Genomic DNA, 22,270 nt, shown 5'->3' with positions numbered 1-22,270 from the left:
ATATAATTCTTCCTTCCAATCCATGAAATGAACGGGAGTTTTAGGGATTGCAGGTGTGCTCTAATAGATCTAAGTAAAGGGGCCTGGTTAAGCTCGTAAAGGTCCTCTGGATTCGCTGATATATGGGTGCCCAAAAATGGGATTGACTTGGGGGCCCACGTAAATGCCGTGGAGCGTTTGATCATTTCTATGGAAGTGGCTGAGCAGGAAATATTTAGGGCCTGTGACTTACCATAATTGATCTTGAAATTAGAGACCAAACCATATTCCTCAAAAAGAGCTTGGAGCCTGGGAAATGAGGTCGTGGGATTGGACGTGATGACTAAGAGATCATCTGCAAAGGCAGCTGTCATATGGGTATGAGATCCCAAGGTAATCCCTTGTATGTCCGGATCTTGCCTAATTTTAGCCAGCAGTGTCTCCATAACAATAACAAAAAGGGCCGGTGATAGTGGGCAGCCTTGCCTCGTCCCATTGGTAATGGGGAAAGTTGGAGAGAGTGTGCCATTGATCCGAATCCTGGCAGAGGGGAGCGAATAGAGTGAGAAGATGGACTGGATGAACTGGTCCGGAAGGCCAAATTTTGACAGTGCCCGAAACATAAAATGCCAGTTGATCCTGTCAAAGGCCTTCTCTGCATCTGTACTGAGAAGGGCTAGCGGTATAGAATTCCGCCGAGCATGCGTAATTAAGTGTATGATGCGAACCGTGTTTTCACTCCCCTGTCTACCAGAGACGAATCCTACCTGCTCCTTATTGATAATGTCAGGGAGAACCGACTGGATCCTATGGGCCAAAATCTTAGCCCACCATTTCACATCAGTGTTCAAAAGCGAAATAGGGCGGTAGCTCCCGCAGTTTAGGGGGTCCTTATTTTCTTTGTGAATTACTGTGATATGGGCCGATAGCGATTGTGGGGGGAGGGAACCTCCTTGGAGTAAGTAATTACAAAGGATGTTAAAGTGTGGGATCAGGATGTGCTTAAAGGTTTTGTAGTAGGAGATGGTAAAGCCATCAGGGCCTGGGCTTTTCCCGGAAGGTATGGAGGAGAGGACCTTGCTGATTTCAGAATCCGTGATGGGGGACAAGAGTTGGGCCGACTGTGATGGAGTGATAGTAGGCAGCTGGAGGGAGAAGAGGAATTTCTCAGTTGCTTCCCCTATTTGGGCTGGCGAGAGTTGGTTTGGTGGCTCTAAGTTATATAGGTCCCTATAGAAGGCACAAAAGGAATCTGCTATGTCTGGGGTGCTTTTATGTAGCGTACCTTTGGCATCCTTGACAGCTGCGATAAAGGAATCAGCTTTCTGTTTTTTAACTAAGGCTGACATTAGCCTATTCCCTTTATCTCCATGGGCATATGACCGAAATTTGGCACGTAAAAGTAGTTTGGCTGACGTGACATTCAGCAAATTCTTAAGCTTTGTGCGAGCCTCTGACAGGTCCGAGGCACATCTAAGGGCCTGCGAGTTTTTGTGCGTTATTTCTAGCGCTTGTATCTGGGAGAGGAGGGTCGCTACTGCTTGGTTCCGCTGTTTTTTAATATGAGCCCCTAGAGCTATCAGCTCACCTCTCAGAACTGCCTTGTGGGTCTCCCAAGTGATGGAGGGGGAGGGCGCGTCCGGGCCTAGGGTGTTAAGTGTGAAAAATTCAGTTATGATAGAGGACAATTTAGCGACATGGGAGGGGTCAGAGATAATGGTCTCATTAATACGCCAATTCCATTCCCTCTTTGGGAGGTCCTGCAGAGAAACACTCAGAAATACAGGGGCATGGTCAGATAGGGTGATGTTCCCTATGTGGGATCGGATAGCCCTATTTGCATGGGTTTTAGACAGGAATAGATAGTCAAGTCTATGGTAGGAGGATTTAGCGGCTGAATAGAAGGTGTAATCCTTACTAGAGGGGTTCGTGGTGCGCCAAATATCTATTACACCTAACCTATGTAAGGCGAGTTTGAGGCGCCGTAAGCGTACATGTGTAATGGCGGACTTCCCATTTGAGGAATCTATGGAAGGCTCCAGGGTGACATTGAAGTCGCCGCCTAGAATCACCATTCCCTCCTTAAAGGTGGATAACAAGCCAAGGGTCTGAACGAGCCAAGCAACCTGCCCTCTATTGGGAGCATATACAGTTGCCAGGGTAACAGGTGTGTCAGCGATAGTGCCCTTAACAAACAGGTAACGACCCTCAGGGTCCGAGGAGACAGCAGAATGCTTAAAGGGGAGCTGCTTGTGGATTGCTATGCTGACACCCCTGCTAGCCGAACTATACGTGCTATGGAACCATTGGGAAAACCTTTTGGGGGGCAATTTGGGGGTCTTACCCTCTCTGAAGTGGGTTTCCTGGAAGAATGCTATAAACACTTTATCCCTTTGTAAAAGGGCCAGGACTTGGGACCGCTTGCAAGGCTCGTTCATTCCCCTAGCGTTCAGGGAGGATATCACAACGGACGACATTCTAAAATAGAGAAAAAATAATCAGCATCTACATAGACTCTATATGACATCTGACTGCAATGGGGAGGGTGAGACACAAGAGGGAAGGAGGGGAGACAAACGGTTAATGAACACAACAATAGTGCAAGCCATTCTTGCAACAGAAGCTCTACTGAGCACCTGACTATAGGGCGACCCTTTCTCATCACGGCTACCAGCCGGGGTCTGTCAGGTGGGGGGTCCCGCAGAGCTAAAGAGGGCCAATGACTGACCATCACAAGGGGGAAGGGTGACCCGTAGGTAAAGCCGGGTTAACCCCTGCAAACTAAGGTGAGAGCAGGGAGTGGGAGATGACCAGGCCATGGGAATACCCATAAAAGCCTGGAAGAAGAGGGATCCATTATTAACCCCTTAAGGACCAGGCTCATTTTCACCTTAAGGACCAGGCCATTTTTTGCAAATCTGACCAGTGTCACTTTAAGTGGTGATAACTTTAAAACGCTTTGACTTATCCAGGCCATTCTGAGATTGTTTTTTCGTCACATATTGTACTTCATGATACTAGTAAAAAAAAGTCAAAAAAATTAATTTTTTTGCATAATAAAATACCTAATTTACCAAAAATTTGGAAAAATTAGCAAATTTCAAAGTTTCAGTTTCTCTACTTCTGTAATACATAGTAATACCCCAAAAAATTGTGATGACTTAACATTCCCCATATGTCTACTTCATGTTTGAATTATTTTGGGAATGATATTTTATTTTTTGGGGATGTTACAAGGCTTAGAAGTTTAGAAGCAAATCTTGAAATTTTTCAGAAATTTACAAAAACCCAATTTTTAGGGACCACTACAGCTCTGAAGTCACTTTGCGAGGCTTACATAATAGAAACCGCCCAAAAATGACCCCATTCTATAAACTACACCCCTCAAGGTATTCAAAACTGATTTTACAAACTCCGTTAACCCTTTAGGTGTTGCACAAGAGTTATTGGCAAATGGGGATGAAATTTGAGAGTTTCATTTTTTTGCCTAATTTTCCATTTTAACCCATTTTTTCCACTAACAAAGCAAGGGTTAACAGCCAAACAAGACTGTATCTTTATTGCCCTGACTCTGCTGTTTACAGAAACACCCCATATGTGGCCATAAACTACTGTACGGCCACACAGCGGGGCGTAGAGTGAAAGGTGCGCCGTATGGTTTTTGGAAGCCAGATTTTGCTGGACAGTTTTTTTGACACCATGTCCCATTTGAAGCCCCCTGATGCACCCCTAGAGTAGAAACTCCATAAAAGTGACCCCATCTAAGAAACTACACCCCTCAAGGTATTCAAAACTGATTTTACAAACTCCGTTAACCCTTTAGGTGTTGCACAAGAGTTATTGGCAAATGGGGATGAAATTTGAGAATTTCATTTTTTTGCCTAATTTTCCATTTTAACCCATTTTTTCCACTAACAAAGCAAGGGTTAACAGCCAAACAAGACTGTATCTTTATTGCCCTGACTCTACTGTTTACAGAAACACCCCATATGTGGCCATAAACTACTGTACGGCCACACAGCGGGGCGTAGAGTGAAAGGTGCGCCGTATGGTTTTTGGAAGCCAGATTGTGCTGGACAGTTTTTTTGACACCATGTCCCATTTGAAGCCCCCCTGATGCACCCCTAGAGTAGAAACTCCATAAAAGTGACCCCATCTAAGAAACTACACCCCTCAAGGTATTCAAAACTGATTTTACAAACTTTGTTAACCCTTTAGGTGTTGCACAAGATTCAATGGAAAATAGAGATACAATTTCAAAATTTCACTTTTTTGGCAGATTTTCCATTTTAATATTTTTTTTCCAGTAACAAAGCAAGGGTTAACAGCCAAACAAAACTCATTATTTATGGCCCTGATTCTGTAGTTTACAGAAACACCCCATATGTGGTCGTAAACTACTGTACGGGCACACGGCAGGGCGCAGAAGGAAAGGAATGCCATACGGTTTTTGGAAGGCAGATTTTGCTGGACTGGTTTTTTGACACCATGTCCCATTTGGAGCCCCCCTGATGCCCCCCTAGAGTAGAAACTCCATAAAAGTGACCCCATCTAAGAAACTACACCCCTCAAGGTATTCAAAACTGATTTTACAAACTTTGTTAACCCTTTAGGTGTTGCACAAGATTCAATGGAAAATAGAGATACAATTTCAAAATTTCACTTTTTTGGCAGATTTTCCATTTTAATATTTTTTTTCCTGTAACAAAGCAAGGGTTAACAGCCAAACAAAACTCATTATTTATGGCCCTGATTCTGTAGTTTACAGAAACACCCCATATGTGGTCCTAAACTACTGTACGGGCACACGGCAGGGTGCAGAAGAAAAGGAATGCCATACGGTTTTTGGAAGGCAGATTTTGCTGGACTGGTTTTTTGACACCATGTCCCATTTGAAGCCCCCCTGATGCACCCCTAGAGTAGAAACTCCAAAAAAAGTGACCCCATTTTAGAAAGTACGGAATAGGGTGGCAGTATTGTTGGTACTAGTTTAGGGTACATATGATTTTTGGTTGCTCTATATTACACTTTTTGTGCGGCAAGGTAACAAGAAATAGCTTTTTTGGCATGTTTTTTTTTTTGTTATTTACAACATTCATCTGACAGGTTAGATCACGTGGTAATTTTATAGAGCAGGTTGTCACGGACGCGGCGATACCTAATATGTATACAATTTTTTTTATTTATGTAAGTTTTATACAATAACTTCATTTTGAAAACCAAAAAATTGTTTAGTGTCTCCATAGTCTAAGAGCCATAGTTTTTTCAGTTTTTGGGTGATTATCTTGAGTAGGGTCTAATTTTTTGCGGGGTGAGATGACAGTTTGATTGGCACTATTTTGGGGTGCATATGACTTTTTGATCGCTTGCTATTACACTTTTTGTGACGTAAGATGGCAAAAAATTGCTTTTTTTACACAGTTTTTTTTTTTTTTTTTTTACGGTGGTCACCTGAGGGGTTAGGTCATGTGATATTTATATAGAGCCGGTCGATACGGACGCGGCGATACCTAATATGTATACTTTATTTTATTTATGTACATTTTACACAATGATTTTATTTTTGAAACCAAAAAAAATCATGTTTTAGTGTTTCCATAGTCTAAGAGCCATAGTTTTTTCAGTTTTTGGGCGATTATCTTGAGTAGGGTCTCATTTTTTGCGGGATGAGATGACGGTTTGATTGGTACTATTTTGGCGTACATGCGACTTTTTTGATCACTTTTATTACCTTTTTTGGGAAGTAAGGTGGGCAAAATTTCAATTTTCTCATAGTTTTTATTTTTTTATTTTTATGGCGTTCACTGTGCGGGGAAAGTAACATGACCATTTTATAGATCAGGTCGTTACGGACGCGGCGATACCTAATATGTGTAGTGTATTTTATTTTTTTAATTTTTATTCAGTGATAAATGTTTTTTTTTTTTATCTTAACTTTTTTCACTTTTTATTTGATTTTTTTGACCCAGACCCACTTGGTTCTTGAAGATCCAGTGGGTCTGATGTCTGTAAAATACAGAACAGAACCTATATTGGTTTCTGCACTGTATTTTACTTACACTGAACAGGTCTATGCTTTCAGCACAGATCTGTTCAGCACCATGGACAGCAGGACGCCTGATCAGGCGTCCTGTTGCCATGGGAACCTTCCCCGTCTGCTCAGTTATGGTCAGAACTTCGCAGACGGGGAAGGGTAAGGACGGGGTTCTGGGGGGGCTGTCTGGGGGCTCTCTCCTTCTCCCATCGGGGGGCTGCAAAGGCACAGCAGCCCCCCGATCGGAGAGGGAGGGAGCTCCCTCTTACTGTTAACCTTTTCCATACAGCGGTCCGTACGGACCGCTGTATGGAAAGGGTTAAACGGCTGACATCGCATCAACGATGTCAGCCGTTTATACCAGGGTGCCAGCAATGTGCTGGCACCCTGGTATACCCACTGTACACCAACGATTATGCAATGGGAGGCGGGCGGGGGATCGCGATCCCGCCTGCCGCACCGCCCGCCTCCCGCAACGCCCCCACTGCATGCGACACCCCCCCTGCACCACCCGCCGCCATCAAATCGTGCAGGGGTGCAGGGGGGGGTTAACAATATTGATTTCGGGCACTCTGAAGTTTCTGATCCCCGCGGTCAGGGACCGCGGGGATCAGAAACGGCAAAAAGCGCAGCAAACCGCAGGTCTGAATTGACCTGCGGTTTTCTGCGATCGCCGATACGGGGGGGTCAAATGACCCCCCCCTGCGTTGTTACGGGATGCCGGCTGAATGATTTCAGCCGAAATCCCGTTCCGATTAACCCCAGCGGCGCCGGAATTAAGATTTTAAGTTAGGACGTACCGGTACGCCCTTGGTCCTTAAGGACTCGGGAAATAGGGCGTACCGGTACGCCCTATGTCCTTAAGGGGTTAAACAATAAACAGACAATAAGACACAGAGTCCCATATACTTAGAGTGGAACTGGAACAGAAAACGCAGAGAACCTATTCACGGTCCTATATTCAGGTCGGAGCTTGAGCAGAATTTTCAGCCCTGGTTTTGGGCCCTTTTCTTGTGCGGACGGAGCGCCATTCACCCGCATGGGGTGGCGGTAAGGGTGGGTCTTCTAGATCCGCCGGCATCCACGAGGGTATATCGATAGGGGTTTACCCCAGCTGGGACCAGCTAGCCTGTAGATCCGATGGTGAGCGGATAGTGATTTGGCGTCCGTTTTTAAGGACCGCAATGCCAAAAGGGTACAGCCATCTGAATGGGGTGGCAGCAGCTTTAAGGGCATCCAGGAGTGGGCGAAGAATACGCCTTTTAGCCAGTGTGGATGGGGCCAGATCTTGGAAAAAACAGGATTGGCGTACCTTCATGCTGTAGCTGCTCCGCTTCTCTGCTGGCTCTCATCAGTGCGGCTGTATCGACATAGCTGAGGAGGCCGCAAATTACATCGCGAGGAGGATCTGAAGCTTTCGGTTTGGGCCTAAGCGCACGATGTATGCGCTCGATTATTATCCGATCCGATTTTCCGGCACCCAGGATATTCGCGAAAATTTCGCGAGCAACTTTATCGAGCGCCTCACTGGCAATCGATTCCGGAAGGCCGCGAATCCTCAGGTTCTTCCTGCGGCTGCGGTTCTCCTGGTCTTCAATTCTTAGAAGAGCTTCATTTAGCAGGTCGGTGTGGGATCGGATTACATTGTATGATTTCTCCTCTCTCTGCAGAGCAGCTTCCTGTGTGCTCTCAAGGTCAGACACCGGCCCCCGATGTCTCTGAGGTCTTCCTTTATCTCAGATAAGTCTTTCTTTATAGGGGCTAATGCTGTGTTAAGCACTTCAAGGAGTGCAGCTTTAGTGAAAGATCTCCCCTGTCTGCGCGATTTGCAGGTTGAAGCATCAGAGACACTCCCGGCATCTGAATCCTCCTCCTTGTCAGATAGCTGAGCCGGCGCCATCTTAGGTGTTTCAGCCGACCTGAGCTTCGGCTGTTTTCTTAGATATTGGTCCATATCTGGTTGTCTGGACCGAACTGGTGTGGGATCTGCTTGATCCTTGGATCTATCTTTACCCACTTTGCCCATCAGAGCGGTGCTGTAAGCTGATTTTAGGGGTTAAAACACCGACAAGGTTGAGGAGCTCAGAAACTAGCAGCCATTCAGCTACACAGCCAGGCTCCGCCCCATAGTGGGTATATTCTTGTACATAGGAGCAGTATTATAGTAGTTATATTCCTGTACATAGGAGCAGTATTATAGTAGTTATATGCTTGTACATAGGAGCAGTATTATAGTAGTTATATGCTTGTACATAGGAGCAGTATTATAGTGGGTATATTCTTGTACATAGGAGCAGTATTATAGTAGTTATATTCTTGTACATAGGAGGCAGTATTATAGTAGTTATATTCTTGTACATAGGAGCAGTATTATAGTAGTTATACTCTTGTACATAGGAGGCAGTATTATAGTAGGTATATTCTTGTACATAGGAGGCAGTATTATAGTAGTTATATTCTTGCACATAGGAGACAGTATTATAGTAGTTATATTCCTGTACATAGGAGGCAGTATTATAGTAGTTATATTCCTGTACATAGGAGCAGTATTATAGTAGTTATATTCTTGTACATAGGAGCAGTATTATAGTAGTTATATTCTTATACATAGGAGCAGTATTACAGTAGTTATATTCTTGTACATAGGAGCAGTATTATAGTAGTTATATTCTTATACATAGGAGCAGTATTATAGTAGTTACTGCTCCTATGTATAAGAATATAACTACTATAATACTGCTCCTATGTATAAGAATATAACTACTATAATACTGCTCCTATGTACAAGAATATAACTACTGTAATACTGCTCCTATGTACAGGAATATAACTACTATAATACTGCCTCCTATGTACAGGAATATAACTACTATAATGCTGCTCCTATGTACAAGAATATAACTACTATAATACTGCTCCTATGTACAAGAATATAACTACTATAATACTGCTCCTATGTACAAGAATATAACTACTATAATACTGCTCCTATGTATAAGACTATACCTACTAAAATACTGCTCCTATGTACAAGAATATAACTACTATAATACTGCCTCCTATGTACAGGAATATAACTACTATAATACTGCTCCTATGTACAAGAATATACCCACTATAATACTGCTCCTATGTACAAGCATATAACTACTATAATACTGCCTCCTATGTACAAGAATATACCTACTATAATACTGCTCCTATGTACAAGAATATAACTACTATAATACTGCTCCTATGTATAAGAATATATTATAGTAGTTATATTCTTGTACATAGGAGCAGTATTATAGTAGGTATATTCTTGTACATAGGAGGCAGTATTATAGTAGTTATATGCTTGTACATAGGAGCAGTATTATAGTGGGTATATTCTTGTACATAGGAGCAGTATTATAGTAGTTATATTCCTGTACATAGGAGGCAGTATTATAGTAGTTATATTCTTGTACATAGGAGCAGTATTTTAGTAGGTATAGTCTTATACATAGGAGCAGTATTATAGTAGTTATATTCTTGTACATAGGAGCAGTATTATAGTAGTTATATTCTTGTACATAGGAGCAGTATTATAGTAGTTATATTCTTGTACATAGGAGCAGCATTATAGTAGTTATATTCCTGTACATAGGAGGCAGTATTATAGTAGTTATATTCTTGTACATAGGAGGCAGTATTATAGTAGTTATATTCTTGTACATAGGAGCAGTATTATAGTAGGTATATTCTTGTACATAGGAGCAGTATTATAGTAGGTATATTCTTGTACATAGGAGGCAGTATTATAGTAGTTATATTCTTATACATAGGGGCAGTATTATAGTAGTTATATTCTTATACATAGGGGCAGTATTATAGTAGTTATATTCTTATACATAGGGGCAGTATTATAGTAGTTATATGCTTGTACATAGGAGCAGTATTATAGTGGGTATATTCTTGTACATAGGAGCAGTATTATAGTAGTTATATTCCTGTACATAGGAGCAGTATTATAGTAGTTATATGCTTGTACATAGGAGCAGTATTATAGTAGTTATATGCTTGTACATAGGAGCAGTATTATAGTGGGTATATTCTTGTACATAGGAGCAGTATTATAGTAGTTATATTCTTGTACATAGGAGCAGTATTATAGTGGGTATATTCTTGTACATAGGAGCAGTATTATAGTAGTTATATTCCTGTACATAGGAGCAGTATTATAGTAGTTATATGCTTGTACATAGGAGGCAGTATTATAGTGGGTATATTCTTGTACATAGGAGCAGTATTATAGTAGTTATATTCCTGTACATAGGAGCAGTATTATAGTAGTTATATGCTTGTACATAGGAGCAGTATTATAGTAGTTATATTCTTGTACATAGGAGGCAGTATGATAGTACCTATATTTTTGTACATAGGAGGCAGTATTATAGTAGTTATATTCATGTACATATGAGCAGTATTATAGTAGTTATATTGTAGTAATTTTATGAAGAGAATATGACATTTGTACTGAAGCATGGTTTCTTCAAATATCTGTACTGTTTTGTATGTTGAGTGGTTGCTGCTGCGTTGACGCTAATGCGAAGTGTGACTGTAATCACCCTATGCTATATTGTAATTGCCTTTAAACGCATGAGTAGCGGCGTCTTTCGGTTTTACAGTGTTGTCTGTATATTATGCAGTGAAAGGAGCTTAGCACAGCGTATGTCGCTGCGTACATTGTCCCTGACAGTACTTCTGGGCCCTGTCCGTGTAAATACAATGCAGCTGTTGTCTGTAAACCCGTATAAGAGCCGTGCCATTATTCTGCACGAGCACTCGGGGGATCTGTCAGCTTTACTCCTCGGCTCTATGCGTTCTCTAATGCGCCATGCTCACCACGATGGGGGAAGACATTGATTGTGCAGGAGGAAGGGGGGAAAAACTCTCTCTGGTTTGTTTCAGGCTGATTGGATTTCCTGGTGAATTGTGCCTTACTGGTGTACCCTGCTGTTCCAGGTCAAGCCAACTCCATACGGGGCGTGCCGTTTTCAGACTCGTTCAGGCCTGCAGGCATATAAAAAATCCCCTACCACGCGCTGGCGGGTTTAATTTGTCTGAGGCGAAGGAAGTTACATTTTTATTTTTTCCGAAGATGATAATAAAGGGGGATGCCAAGGAAAGAGCCTTCTACCGCTCCTGTCGGAAAGGCTTTGATGTCAACGGTCTTACCTTGAAGGATCCTCTCTCCATTGATTGATGTTCTTTGAAGCAGGTTCCCCAGGCTTCGAGTTTTCTCACTGGTGTAAATACGCATGAAGGAAAGGAGGCGGAGGCCCTGCCAACCCAGCGTTCATTTTTTTTTTTTCCAGGTTACCAGTTTATCAGTAATTTCGTTTCGGCATGCTCTCCCGTATGATGTGACCGTACCGCACGTGTTCCTGAGAAAATGAGTTCAATGTTGGAGCCAAAAAACAAAAAAGCTCTTTTTTCGTTCAAAATATTTTTTAAATGGTTGTGGATTGGTTGAACTTGATGGACGCATGTCTTTTTTTCAACCGTAGTAACTATGGATCCGCAAAACACTGATACCGCCTTTTGCGAACCGCACATGGCCAGCCCTATGATAGAAATGCCTATTCTTTTCCCCGATTGTGGACAAGAATAGGACATGCTTTATCTTTTATGCGGGGCCGTGGAATGGAAGTACGGATGCGGACAGCACACTGTGTGCTTCCGCATCTTTTGCGGCCCCATTCAAATGAATGAGTCCGCACCCGTCATGCAAAATGGCGGAACGGATGCGAACCCAGAACTACGGATGTGTGAATAGGCCCCTAGGGACAGCTGTGCCAGGGCGGCCTCTCTCACCCAGCCCACCACCGCTGCTGTGTCTGTATTTAAAGGGATTCTCCCATGAATAATAATCTACATGTTTCACCCCAGCATCTGGATCTGAACACGTCTGTAACTGCATGTAATAAACATGTAGTATAGCTGCTGAGCTACTCACTGAAATCTATCTGTATACCGCCACCTGCTGTTTGCCCTTTTTCTAAACGCTCTGTCCAGTTCAGTGATTGTGACACACATGCTCAGTTCCATCCTTCAGCTGCAGCAGAAAGGACACGCACCCTAAGCTGCCATCTTGAAATAAATCTAGCAGAGCAATGAATGGGGAGATCTCTGGATCCATGTGAGGTACAGGGCTGGTCCTAGCTTTGTTAGAGAGAGATGAATGATTTTCATATTTTGCATTAATCATAGGATAACCCCTTTAAGGCGGGTCTGTGTACCCAACTTGGTTAAAGGGGTTTTCTGAGATTTATATACTGATGACCTATCCTCAGGATAGGTCATCAGTATGTGATCGGTGGGGGGTCCGACACCCAGGCCCCCCGCTGATCTGCTGTTTGTGAAGACTGTGAGCGTCCCTGCCTTCTCTCGGCTCACCAAGCACAGCACCGTCATTGTATAGTGGCCGTTCTTGGTATTGCAGCTCAACCCCTTTCACTTCTATTTGACTGAGCTGCGCCTGGGCCACGTGACGTGTCGTCCCTGGCCTAGGGGAAGCTGCGAGAAGACTACTGTGAGTGCCGCTGCCTTCTCAAAAAGCTGATCGGCCATCACTTATTACATTTCAGAAAACCCTTTTAACCGCTTAGGTCCCACAATTAATAGCGGCTGTTACATGTATGGAGTTTGACAGAGAGCGGGCGTGCACCCTCTGTCCGCCCATCGGCTGTGCGATTATAGGGTGTCGATGAGTTTTTATAATAGCTGGGGGCCCAATAAAGTTCTGTAAGAGTCCGTTGTCAAAGAAGCAACTCTCGGGTGAGTAATGGGGTGAGCGGCCATTTCCTCCTAGTCAAAAGGGACCAGTTAGGGCGGACTGGTGGTGGGGCCGGAAGCATCGCAGCTAGAGGAATTATTTTATTATTTACTGTAGTTATTATTATTTTTTTACAGTTGAGGCAAAAAATATTAGCTAGACAATCCCTTTAGAGGGGTTGTCCAGGATTTATGAAAAAATTTTATTCACCCCCTAGCTCGCAGTACCTGTGGAGGAATCCATACTCCACCTGCTTCCAGGTTCTCTTCATAGAACTATCGCTCTTCGTCTGTCAACTCCCGCATACACCGGGTCACATGTGCCACTGCAACCAATGACTGACCTGAGCGCCATGGGATCCCGCGCTGACATGTTGCCTAAAGGGGTTATCCAAAACTATAAAAATATCCCCCATACGCTGAGCCCCTCACAGTGAATATACTTACCCCGCACCGCCGCTGCTGCTTCTCCCCGCGCGCGGATAAAGACATCCGGTGTCGGGGGGAGCAGCCAATGGCAGGCGGGGCGGGGGGGGGGACGAGCCGACTTAGTGTCACCTTCCTTCTTTTCAAAAGTTGGGAGGTATGCCATTGTGTTCTCCGATGAGCTGGATCTTCTCGTAATACGTCCAGAATTCCATAAAGAGTTGTTTTTGGTTTCTCGTGCGTCAAGTGAAAGTTTCGTCTTTGATATCCACAAGGTTCGTCTGGTTTTCCTTGCCGTCCCCATATTCTCAAAAACATTCATCAGACTCCACTGTCTAAGGGCTCATACACACGAACGGCTTTTTCTTTTTTTTTTTTTTTTTTTGTGGACCGTATGCGGAACCATTCACTTCAATGGGTCTGCAAAAAAAACGGAAGTTACTCCGTGTGCATTCCGTTTGTCCGTATTTCCGTTCCCCAAAGAAATAGAACATGTCCTATTATTGTCCGCATTACGGACAAGGATAGGACTGTTCTGTTAGGGGCCATCTGTTCCGTTCCGCAAAATACGGAATGCACGCATATGTCATCCATATTTTTTGCGGACCGCAAAATACATACGGTTCTGTGCATGAGCCCTAAGGCTGCCGATCCTTCTCCTTTTGTACCTTATTGTCCCGTTATTACACGCCGGAGGCTTGCACCATATCCCTCTTCATATTAATAGAACCTTAACACACATTTGCATCTTATATGTTCTGTATGTTACTAACTTATTCTTCCTATGAATGCATGTGTTTTTTGTTTTTTTTTCTTCTTCCAAAACCCCAATTAGCGCTGCGGCAGATCACGTTGCCCAGAGACTCTTCTCACGTTCTCGCAGCAGACGGACTTCCCTCTGTTTCTGACCAACATATAATCTGAGCAGCGGAGGCCGGAATTGCATGAGTCACTTTTTATCTAATTTTTGACAGCGGTTCTGGCCCTTGGCAGAAGAGTGGAGCCGTCTTCTTCCTTTTCATTTAAAAAATGTAAATGAGGCGTCGGAAAATAGATTTGCTTATGGTTATTCACGGGGTGGGGGGTTGATTTGGACAGGAGGCTTTCACTCGGTGGAAATGTTAAACTTGTTATTGCAATGCAAATTTTTCAAACAAAAATGTTCTTTGTCCTGAATCTCCTTAAAGGGCATCTGTCAGCAGTTTTGTCCCCATGACACGGACTGACCTGTTACATGTGCGCTCGACAGCTGAAGGCATCTGTGTTGGTCCCATGTTCATTTGTGCCCCTATTGTTTGAAAAATGTTTTAATATAGTGCCTTGAAAAAATATTCATACCCCTTGAACGTTTCCACATTTTTTTTCACGTTACACCCTCTAAATTTCGGGTATTTTATTGGGATTTTATGTGATAGACCAACACAAAGTAGCAAGTATGTGTTAAGTCAAAAGAAAATGATACATGGTTTTAAAAAAATTTATATTTTTTTTTATTCAAAGTGTTGGGTGCATTTGTATTCAGCCCTCCTGTACTCTGATGCCCCTAAATAAAAAAAATAACTGTGTGACCATGTGCCTTCAGATTGCTCATGCATTGGTGTCTTTGAGAGAAGCAATCTAGTTAGTTCCCTACAGTAAATATTAACCCTTAAACGTACATGTATGGCGCTGGGAGGGTCTTTAAATACGGCGCGGCGGGTCTTAGCTGTTTCAAAAAGTAGAGGCCCGCGGATAATGTTTGCAACGGGCAATAATGCAGATTGCAGGCATCTAAATGGAGAACAACCTGGAAGCGAACGATTCTGGGTTAGGCCCGGCTCCACCGTGTGGCAATCAGGGAATCCTTTGTTCGAATGGGCTGAGTCTCTCTGAAGAGACAGGGTGTATTAGAGCTGCAGTTCCCATGGAGGCCTGCAGGTGGCAGGCCAACATAGGATAACTGCAAATGGAACTTATACTGTAGTTCTATGGAACTACAGTATAAGGGAGCATTCACACGACCGTGTTGGTTTTGCGGTCCGTAAATCACGGATCCGTGTGTTCCGTATGTCTTCAGTTATCTTTCCTTTTCCGTTCCGCAAGTCCGTATAATACGGACGTGGTGCTTCCGTGTGTCATCCGTTATTCACGGTCCGCAAAAAAAACTGATGGGTAATGAAATGGGGTTTCCTAGAATGTTTTCAGTCCAAGGGTCCGTTAAAAACGGATGACACACGGATGCATTTCCGTGTGCTATCCGTTTTTCACGGACCCAATGACTTTCTATGGGGCCACGGACCGCGATTTGCGGCCAAGTATAGGACATGTTCTAAAACACACGGAACGGACACACGGAACGGACAGCACACGGATGAGAATAAAAGGCATACCGCAATTTTCACGGACCCATAGAAATGAATGGGTCCGTGCATTGTCCGTCAAAATTGCGGAACGGACACGGAACGGACACGGAAGAAAAACACGTTCGTGTGAATGCTCCCTAAGCTGAAAGAAATCTAGTGAATATTGTAGCCTCCTAGAAGGGCTGAAAAAAAAATTGAAATTTAAAAAAACCTAAAAATGTAAAGGCTATGTACACCATTTTTTTTTATTATTGCATAAATATTTTTTTTTAAATTGGTCTTTATTAACAATATGGAATCCTTTTTTTGTGTAGAGAGCTGACAGGCTCTACTAGCTGCCTGTGGATATTTTGTCCTTTCCGTCATCTGAGGAGCAGAAGGACTCCTTATCTCTGCTCTCTGACATTCTAGACACTTATTATAGCTCAGTTCTTATCTTACTGATAAGAATGTGGCTTAAATAAGTCTTTATGACCTCTTAGTAGTTTAGAAATAAGGGTAATTAGATGACCTGCACAAAGTGAAAGTACCAGTCACACAGAAAAACTGTTAACTCTTTGTGACTGAACAGCTCAATATCTTATACAGGTGAAACTCGAAAAATTTGAATATCGTGCAAAAGTGATTTATTTCAGTAATGCAACTTAAAATTTGAATATTGTGAAAAGGTTCCATATTCTAGGCTCAAAGTGTCGGCTAATTAATCCATACCCCCTGAGCAAAGGGGACCTGAGATTGTGACTTTGGGGTTTCATCAGCTGTAATCCATAATCATCCAAATTATAACAAATAAAGGCTTGGAATATCTCGCTTTACATGTAATGAGTCTCATATATTAGTTTCACCTTTTAAGAACGATATTCAAATTTTTCGAGTTTCACCTGTATAAATAAAAATGAGTTTGTCTGTTCCGACATCTGTCTGTACTTTATGCGCGACCAAACGACTGAACCGATCTTCACCAAATTTGACACACAGGAACATCAGGTGTCCGGGAAGGTTTTAGACCGCATCACACAATAGACTTAGATACACAGCAGACAGTATCACACAGGATAGGATTAGATACACAGCTCAGCAGACAGTATCACACAGGATAGGATTAGATACACAGCTCAGCAGACAGTATCACACAGGATAGGATTAGATACACAGCTCAGCAGACAGTATCACACAGGACAGGATTAGATACACAGCTCAGCAGACAGTATCACACAGGATAGGATTAGATACACAGCTCAGCAGACAGTATCACACAGGACAGGATTAGATACACAGCTCAGCAGACAGTATCACACAGGATAGGATTAGATACACAGCTCAGCAGACAGTATCACACAGGATAGGATTAGATACACAGCTCAGCAGACAGTATCACACAGGACAGGATTAGATACACAGCTCAGCAGACAGTATCACACATGATAGGATTAGATACACTGCTCAGCAGACAGTATCACACAGGATAGGATTAGATACACAGCTCAGCAGACAGTATCACACAGGATAGGATTAGATACACAGCTCAGCAGACAGTATCACACAGGACAGGATTAGATACACAGCTCAGCAGACAGTATCACACAGGATAGGATTAGATACACAGCTCAGCAGGCAGTATCACACAGGACAGGATAAGATACACAGCTCAGCAGACAGTATCACACAGGATAGGATTAGATACACAGATCAGCAGACAGTATCACACAGTATAGGATTAGATACACAGCTCAGCAGACAGTATCACACATGATAGGATTAGATACACAGCTCAGCAGACAGTATCACACAGGATAGGATTAGATACACAGCTCAGCAGGCAGTATCACACGTGACAGGGTTAGATACACAGCTCAGCAGACAGTATCACACGTGACAGGGTTAGATACACAGCTCAGCAGACAGTATCACACGTGACAGGGTTAGATACACAGCTCAGCAGGCTGTATCACACGTGACAGGGTTAGATACACAGCTCAGCAGGCTGTATCACACGTGACAGGGTTAGATACACAGCTCAGCAGGCTGTATCACACAGGATAGGATTAGATACACAGCTCAGCAGGCAGTATCACACAGGACAGGATTAGATACACAGCTCAGCAGACAGTATCACACATGATAGGATTAGATGCATAGCTCAGCAGACAGTATCACACAGGAGAGGATTAGATACACAGCTCAGCAGACAGTATCACACAGGATAGGATCAGATACACAGCTCAGCAGGCAGTATCTCACAGGATAGGATTAGATACACGGCTCAGCAGACAGTATCACACGTGACAGGGTTAGATACACAGCTCAGCAGACAGTATCACACAGTATAGGATTAGATACACAGCTCAGCAGACAGTATCACACAGGATAGGATTAGATACACTGCTCAGCAGACAGTATCACACAGGATAGGATTAGATACACAGCTCAGCAGACAGTATCACACAAGATAGAATTAGATACACAGCTCAGCAGACAGTATCACACAGGACAGGATTGGATACACAGCTCAGCAGGCAGTATCACACAGGATAGGATTAGATACACAGCTCAGCAGACAGTGTCACACAGGACAGGATTAGATACACAGCTCAGCAGACAGTATCACACAGGATAGGATTAGATACACAGCTCAGCAGACAGTATCACACAGGATAGGATCAGATACACAGCTCAGCAGACAGTATCACACAGGACAGGATTAGATACACAGCTCAGCAGACTGTATCACACAGGATAGGATCAGATACACAGCTCAGCAGGCAGTATCACACAGGACAGGATTAGATACACAGCTCAGCAGACAGTATCACACATGATAGGATCAGATACACAGCTCAGCAGACAGTATCACACAGGATAGAATTAGATACACAGCTCAGCAGACAGTATCACACATGATAGGATTAGATACACAGCTCAGCAGACAGTATCACACAGGATAGAATTAGATACACAGCTCAGCAGACAGTATCACACAGGATAGGATTAGATACACAGCTCAGCAGACAGTATCACACAGGATAGGATTAGATACACAGCTCAGCAGACTGTATCACACATGATAGGATTAGATACACAGCTCAGCAGACAGTATCACACAGGATAGGATTAGATACACAGCTCAGCAGACTGTATCACACAGGATTAGATACACAGCTCAGCAGACAGTATCACACATGATAGGATTAGATACACAGCTCAGCAGACAGTATCACACGTGACAGGGTTAGATACACAGCTCAGCAGACAGTGGGGCGAGATGCTGTATAGATCACAGTTATGGGGGATACTGTCAATATCTTTTAACGACACAGAAACATTAAATGACATAGATGAAATATACCCGTGCGAAGCCGGGTCCTTCTGCTAGTTATTAATAAAGGCCAATTGAAAATATGATTTTTAGCAAAAAATTAGTTTAAATGCAATCATAAAAAAAATTGACTACAAGTTACACATAGCCTTTAAATCGCCCCCTTTTACCAGAATAAAAAAATTAAATGCATAAACACTAAAAAAATAAACATCATGGGCATCGCCGTGTCTGAAAACGCCCGTATTAAAATTTAAAAATATGTATCCCATACGGCAAATGACAGAACAGAAAAAAAAAATCAAAATGGCCAATTCGACATTTTATTTTATCGCTTCACATACCCAAAGAAATTAAATAAAATGTGATCAAAAAGTCTCACACATGGTATCAATAAAAACTACAGATCACCCTCCCCAAATAATAAGCCCTCACACAGCTTGGTAGACATAACTTTAAAAAGGTTATGGGGGTCAGGATATGGCGCTGTAAAAAATTTTTTTTCTTTTTTTCAAGCTTTTCAGTATTAACACATTTAAAAAAAATGATACATATTTGGAATTTTTGCAATTGTACTGACCCATGCCGCTTGGGGAACGCTGGAGAGACAAAGTCCGTAAAACTGTAGCGGAATTGCGTATCTTGACTAATAGGCAATCACTTCCAATAGGTGGCGCCAGCGAGGTGGTTCTCTTTGTCCGCCATAAAAACGTTTGCCACAGTCCCTCTAAGTGCGGCCACAGTGAATCTGAATATTTAATCAGATATATATATATTTATATTAAAGGGGAATTCCCATCTTAAAGGGATGTCATCGCTAGAGTATATACTCGCTCACGTTTTTGATTGGTAGGGATCTGACGTCTGAATACAGAGAGTGAACGGCCTGCAGCACACCTCCTGGCATGGTCGGGGTGCGCAGGAGACTGTAACCGCTACTCCTTTCAAATGAATGCTTCTCTGCACCATATAATTATAGAAGCCTTTGTAACCTTCGAGTGGCAGCAATTGAATCAAATAGATTTTTATTTTTTTTTTATTTTTTTCGGTGCGAAATCAGTTTTATTTCATTTTTTGTCAGCAGAAAGCCTTGTCCTGCACTAAAACAGTCTGCTTCATCAATCACGTTATTGGCCAATCAATATTCTGCCTTTACACGCTCATAAGTCACTCTTATTCTGTAATTTTATTGATGTGTTCTTTTTTTTTTTTCTATTTTTTTGTTATTTTTTTACTCTGCAGGACAAGAAGACGTATTCCTGCCCCTCCTGTGAAAAGTCCTTTTCAGACGACCGTCTTATTAAATCTCACATAAAGGCTAATCATCCCGGTAGGTGGCAGGAATCCATTGTGATACATTTTGTGTGCAGGCAGCAGATTTTGGATCTTTTTTTTTGTCCTTCCCTCTGCTAGTTGCTGTAAGGCATGCACATATTCTCTGTGCTCGCTGAGTGGGCTCCCAGTCCTCTGACAGCATGCGGCCCCACAGACACACGAGCTGCCAGAGAGAAACTGCAGCCAGGGCCGGCGCCACCCATAAGCAGAGTAGGCCACCGCGTAGAGCGCACTCTGCCTGGGGGCGCCGGCAGGAGTCCAAATCCCAAGCAGTAGCTCCCGGCTGCCGCCTGCGCCCCGCCCCCTACATCATCTCCTTCACTTCACTCCTTCTGGAACTGTACTTGCCGGCCAGATGTGCTGCGAGTCTGAGTTTGTTCAGTCACACAGCTACGAGACCCTGGTGTATTTAAATCTCATTTAGACTGCCTTTCAGAAAAGTTTGTCCTGGGATTCGAACTCACGACCTCTACACATCAGAGGCAAGGCATTTACCTAGAGATGAGCGAACCTCTGTTTTAAGTTCGGTGTCTAAAGTTCGGGTTTGGATTAGCGGAGAATCCCGATCTGGAACCGGATATGGATTCCGACTTCCGTTGTGGTCCGTGGTAGCGGAATCAATAATCGGCCATTATTGATTCCGCTACCACGGACCACAACGGAAGTCGGAATCCATATCCGGTTCCAGATCGGGATTCTCCGCTAATCCAAACCCGAACTTTAGACGCCGAACTTAAAACAGAGGTTCGCTCATCTCTACGTTTACCCTCACAGCTATGAAAGCTGTCTTGCTAGTTACTTAAAAAAAATAATTAAAAAAATAATATATATATATATATATATATATATATATATATATATATATATATATATATTTATTTATTTATTTCTACTGTAGGTAACTTTGATACCTAGTGTACATCCATACACATGACAGCTGCCCCAGTACACAGTGTATGGATGTAGCAGAGCTGGGTGTGTTGGGGCAGCTGTCATGTGTATGGATGTACACTAGGTATCGAAGTTACCTACAGAGGTGGGCGCCAAAATGTAAATTCGCTTGTGTTGACAAAAATCCTTGACTTCGGGCGCAAAATCCCGCGAGACCAGTGACCTCCAGAGGTGGGTTTCACGGGATCAAGCGCCAAAGACACATGATCTTGGCAAGAGCCAAGGCAATGTGGACCTGGAGCACAGCGAGGAGCAGAACCTGGTGAGCACCCCTGGCAACCGCACTCTGACAACCTGCACTAGGGTGTCAGAGGCTGGCAGCAGGGTGGCACACACTTGTGTACAGGGGTCAGGGCACACCTGCTGCTTGACTAGGGGCCATAGATTCTGACTGGCACAGGGTGCCCAGCAGTGGCACATGGAGCCTAATAGGTGGCACAGACTGTCTAAAGGGCTATGAATGGTACAGGGTGCAGGACAGTGCCAGACTGACAGCGCAGAGTGATTGGCATCGCTGGGATGGTACTAGGTGGCAGACAATGGCTGGATATTATATATACATGACCATAGTCAGACTGGCACAGGGTACGCGACCATAGACTGGCACAGGGTACACAACAATAGTTAAATGTTACATGCAATAGGTGGCTAAAAAAGGGGCGGGTAAAGGGGTGTGCTCAATGGGTGGAGTCAAGGGGGCGGCAAAATTAGCTTTTGCCTAGGGTGGCAATAATCCTTGCACCAGCCCTGACTGCAGCTTCATCTCCCTCTTCCCTGTCTAGTATTTACTGTTTTACACCAGATGGACTCTTGCCTGGTGAGGAGGTTTCTGAACATTCAAAGGAAACCTGCCAGTACAGAAAGGGGAATTAAAGGGTTATTCCCATCTCGGACATTGGTGGCATATTGCTCGGATATGCCCCCAATGTCTGATAAGTATGGATCCCGCACCTATGCTTAGAACAAGGCCTGTAAATTCCCAGAAGGCTCCCATTCCTAGCTGCTGTTTCCGTCAGCCTCGTAGCAGTGAATGGAGTGATGGCTGAGCTTGCTCTTTGAGCCTTCCCAAAATTTCAATGGGACTTC

The 22,270-nt window shown here is 43.4% G+C and overlaps 1 protein-coding gene across 2 annotated transcripts in view; it reads left to right on the top strand.

The window, feature by feature from the left end:
* The window catches only part of ZFAT (zinc finger and AT-hook domain containing), a 162,193-nt gene that overhangs the window by 51,993 nt on the left and 87,930 nt on the right, over positions 1–22,270 (top strand). For both annotated transcript variants that reach the window (XM_044293725.1, XM_044293726.1), the window contains one exon: positions 20,141–20,228. In XM_044293725.1, the coding sequence (XP_044149660.1) occupies positions 20,141–20,228 (88 nt within the window). The remainder of the gene's footprint in view (positions 1–20,140; positions 20,229–22,270) is intronic.

The sequence above is a fragment of the Bufo gargarizans genome, chromosome 5 (genome assembly GCF_014858855.1).
Source record: "Bufo gargarizans isolate SCDJY-AF-19 chromosome 5, ASM1485885v1, whole genome shotgun sequence".
In the NCBI taxonomy this organism is placed as follows: Eukaryota; Metazoa; Chordata; class Amphibia; order Anura; family Bufonidae; genus Bufo; species Bufo gargarizans.
Note: the sequence above shows the minus strand (reverse complement) of the source record. Positions and strands in the feature narration are given on the sequence as shown.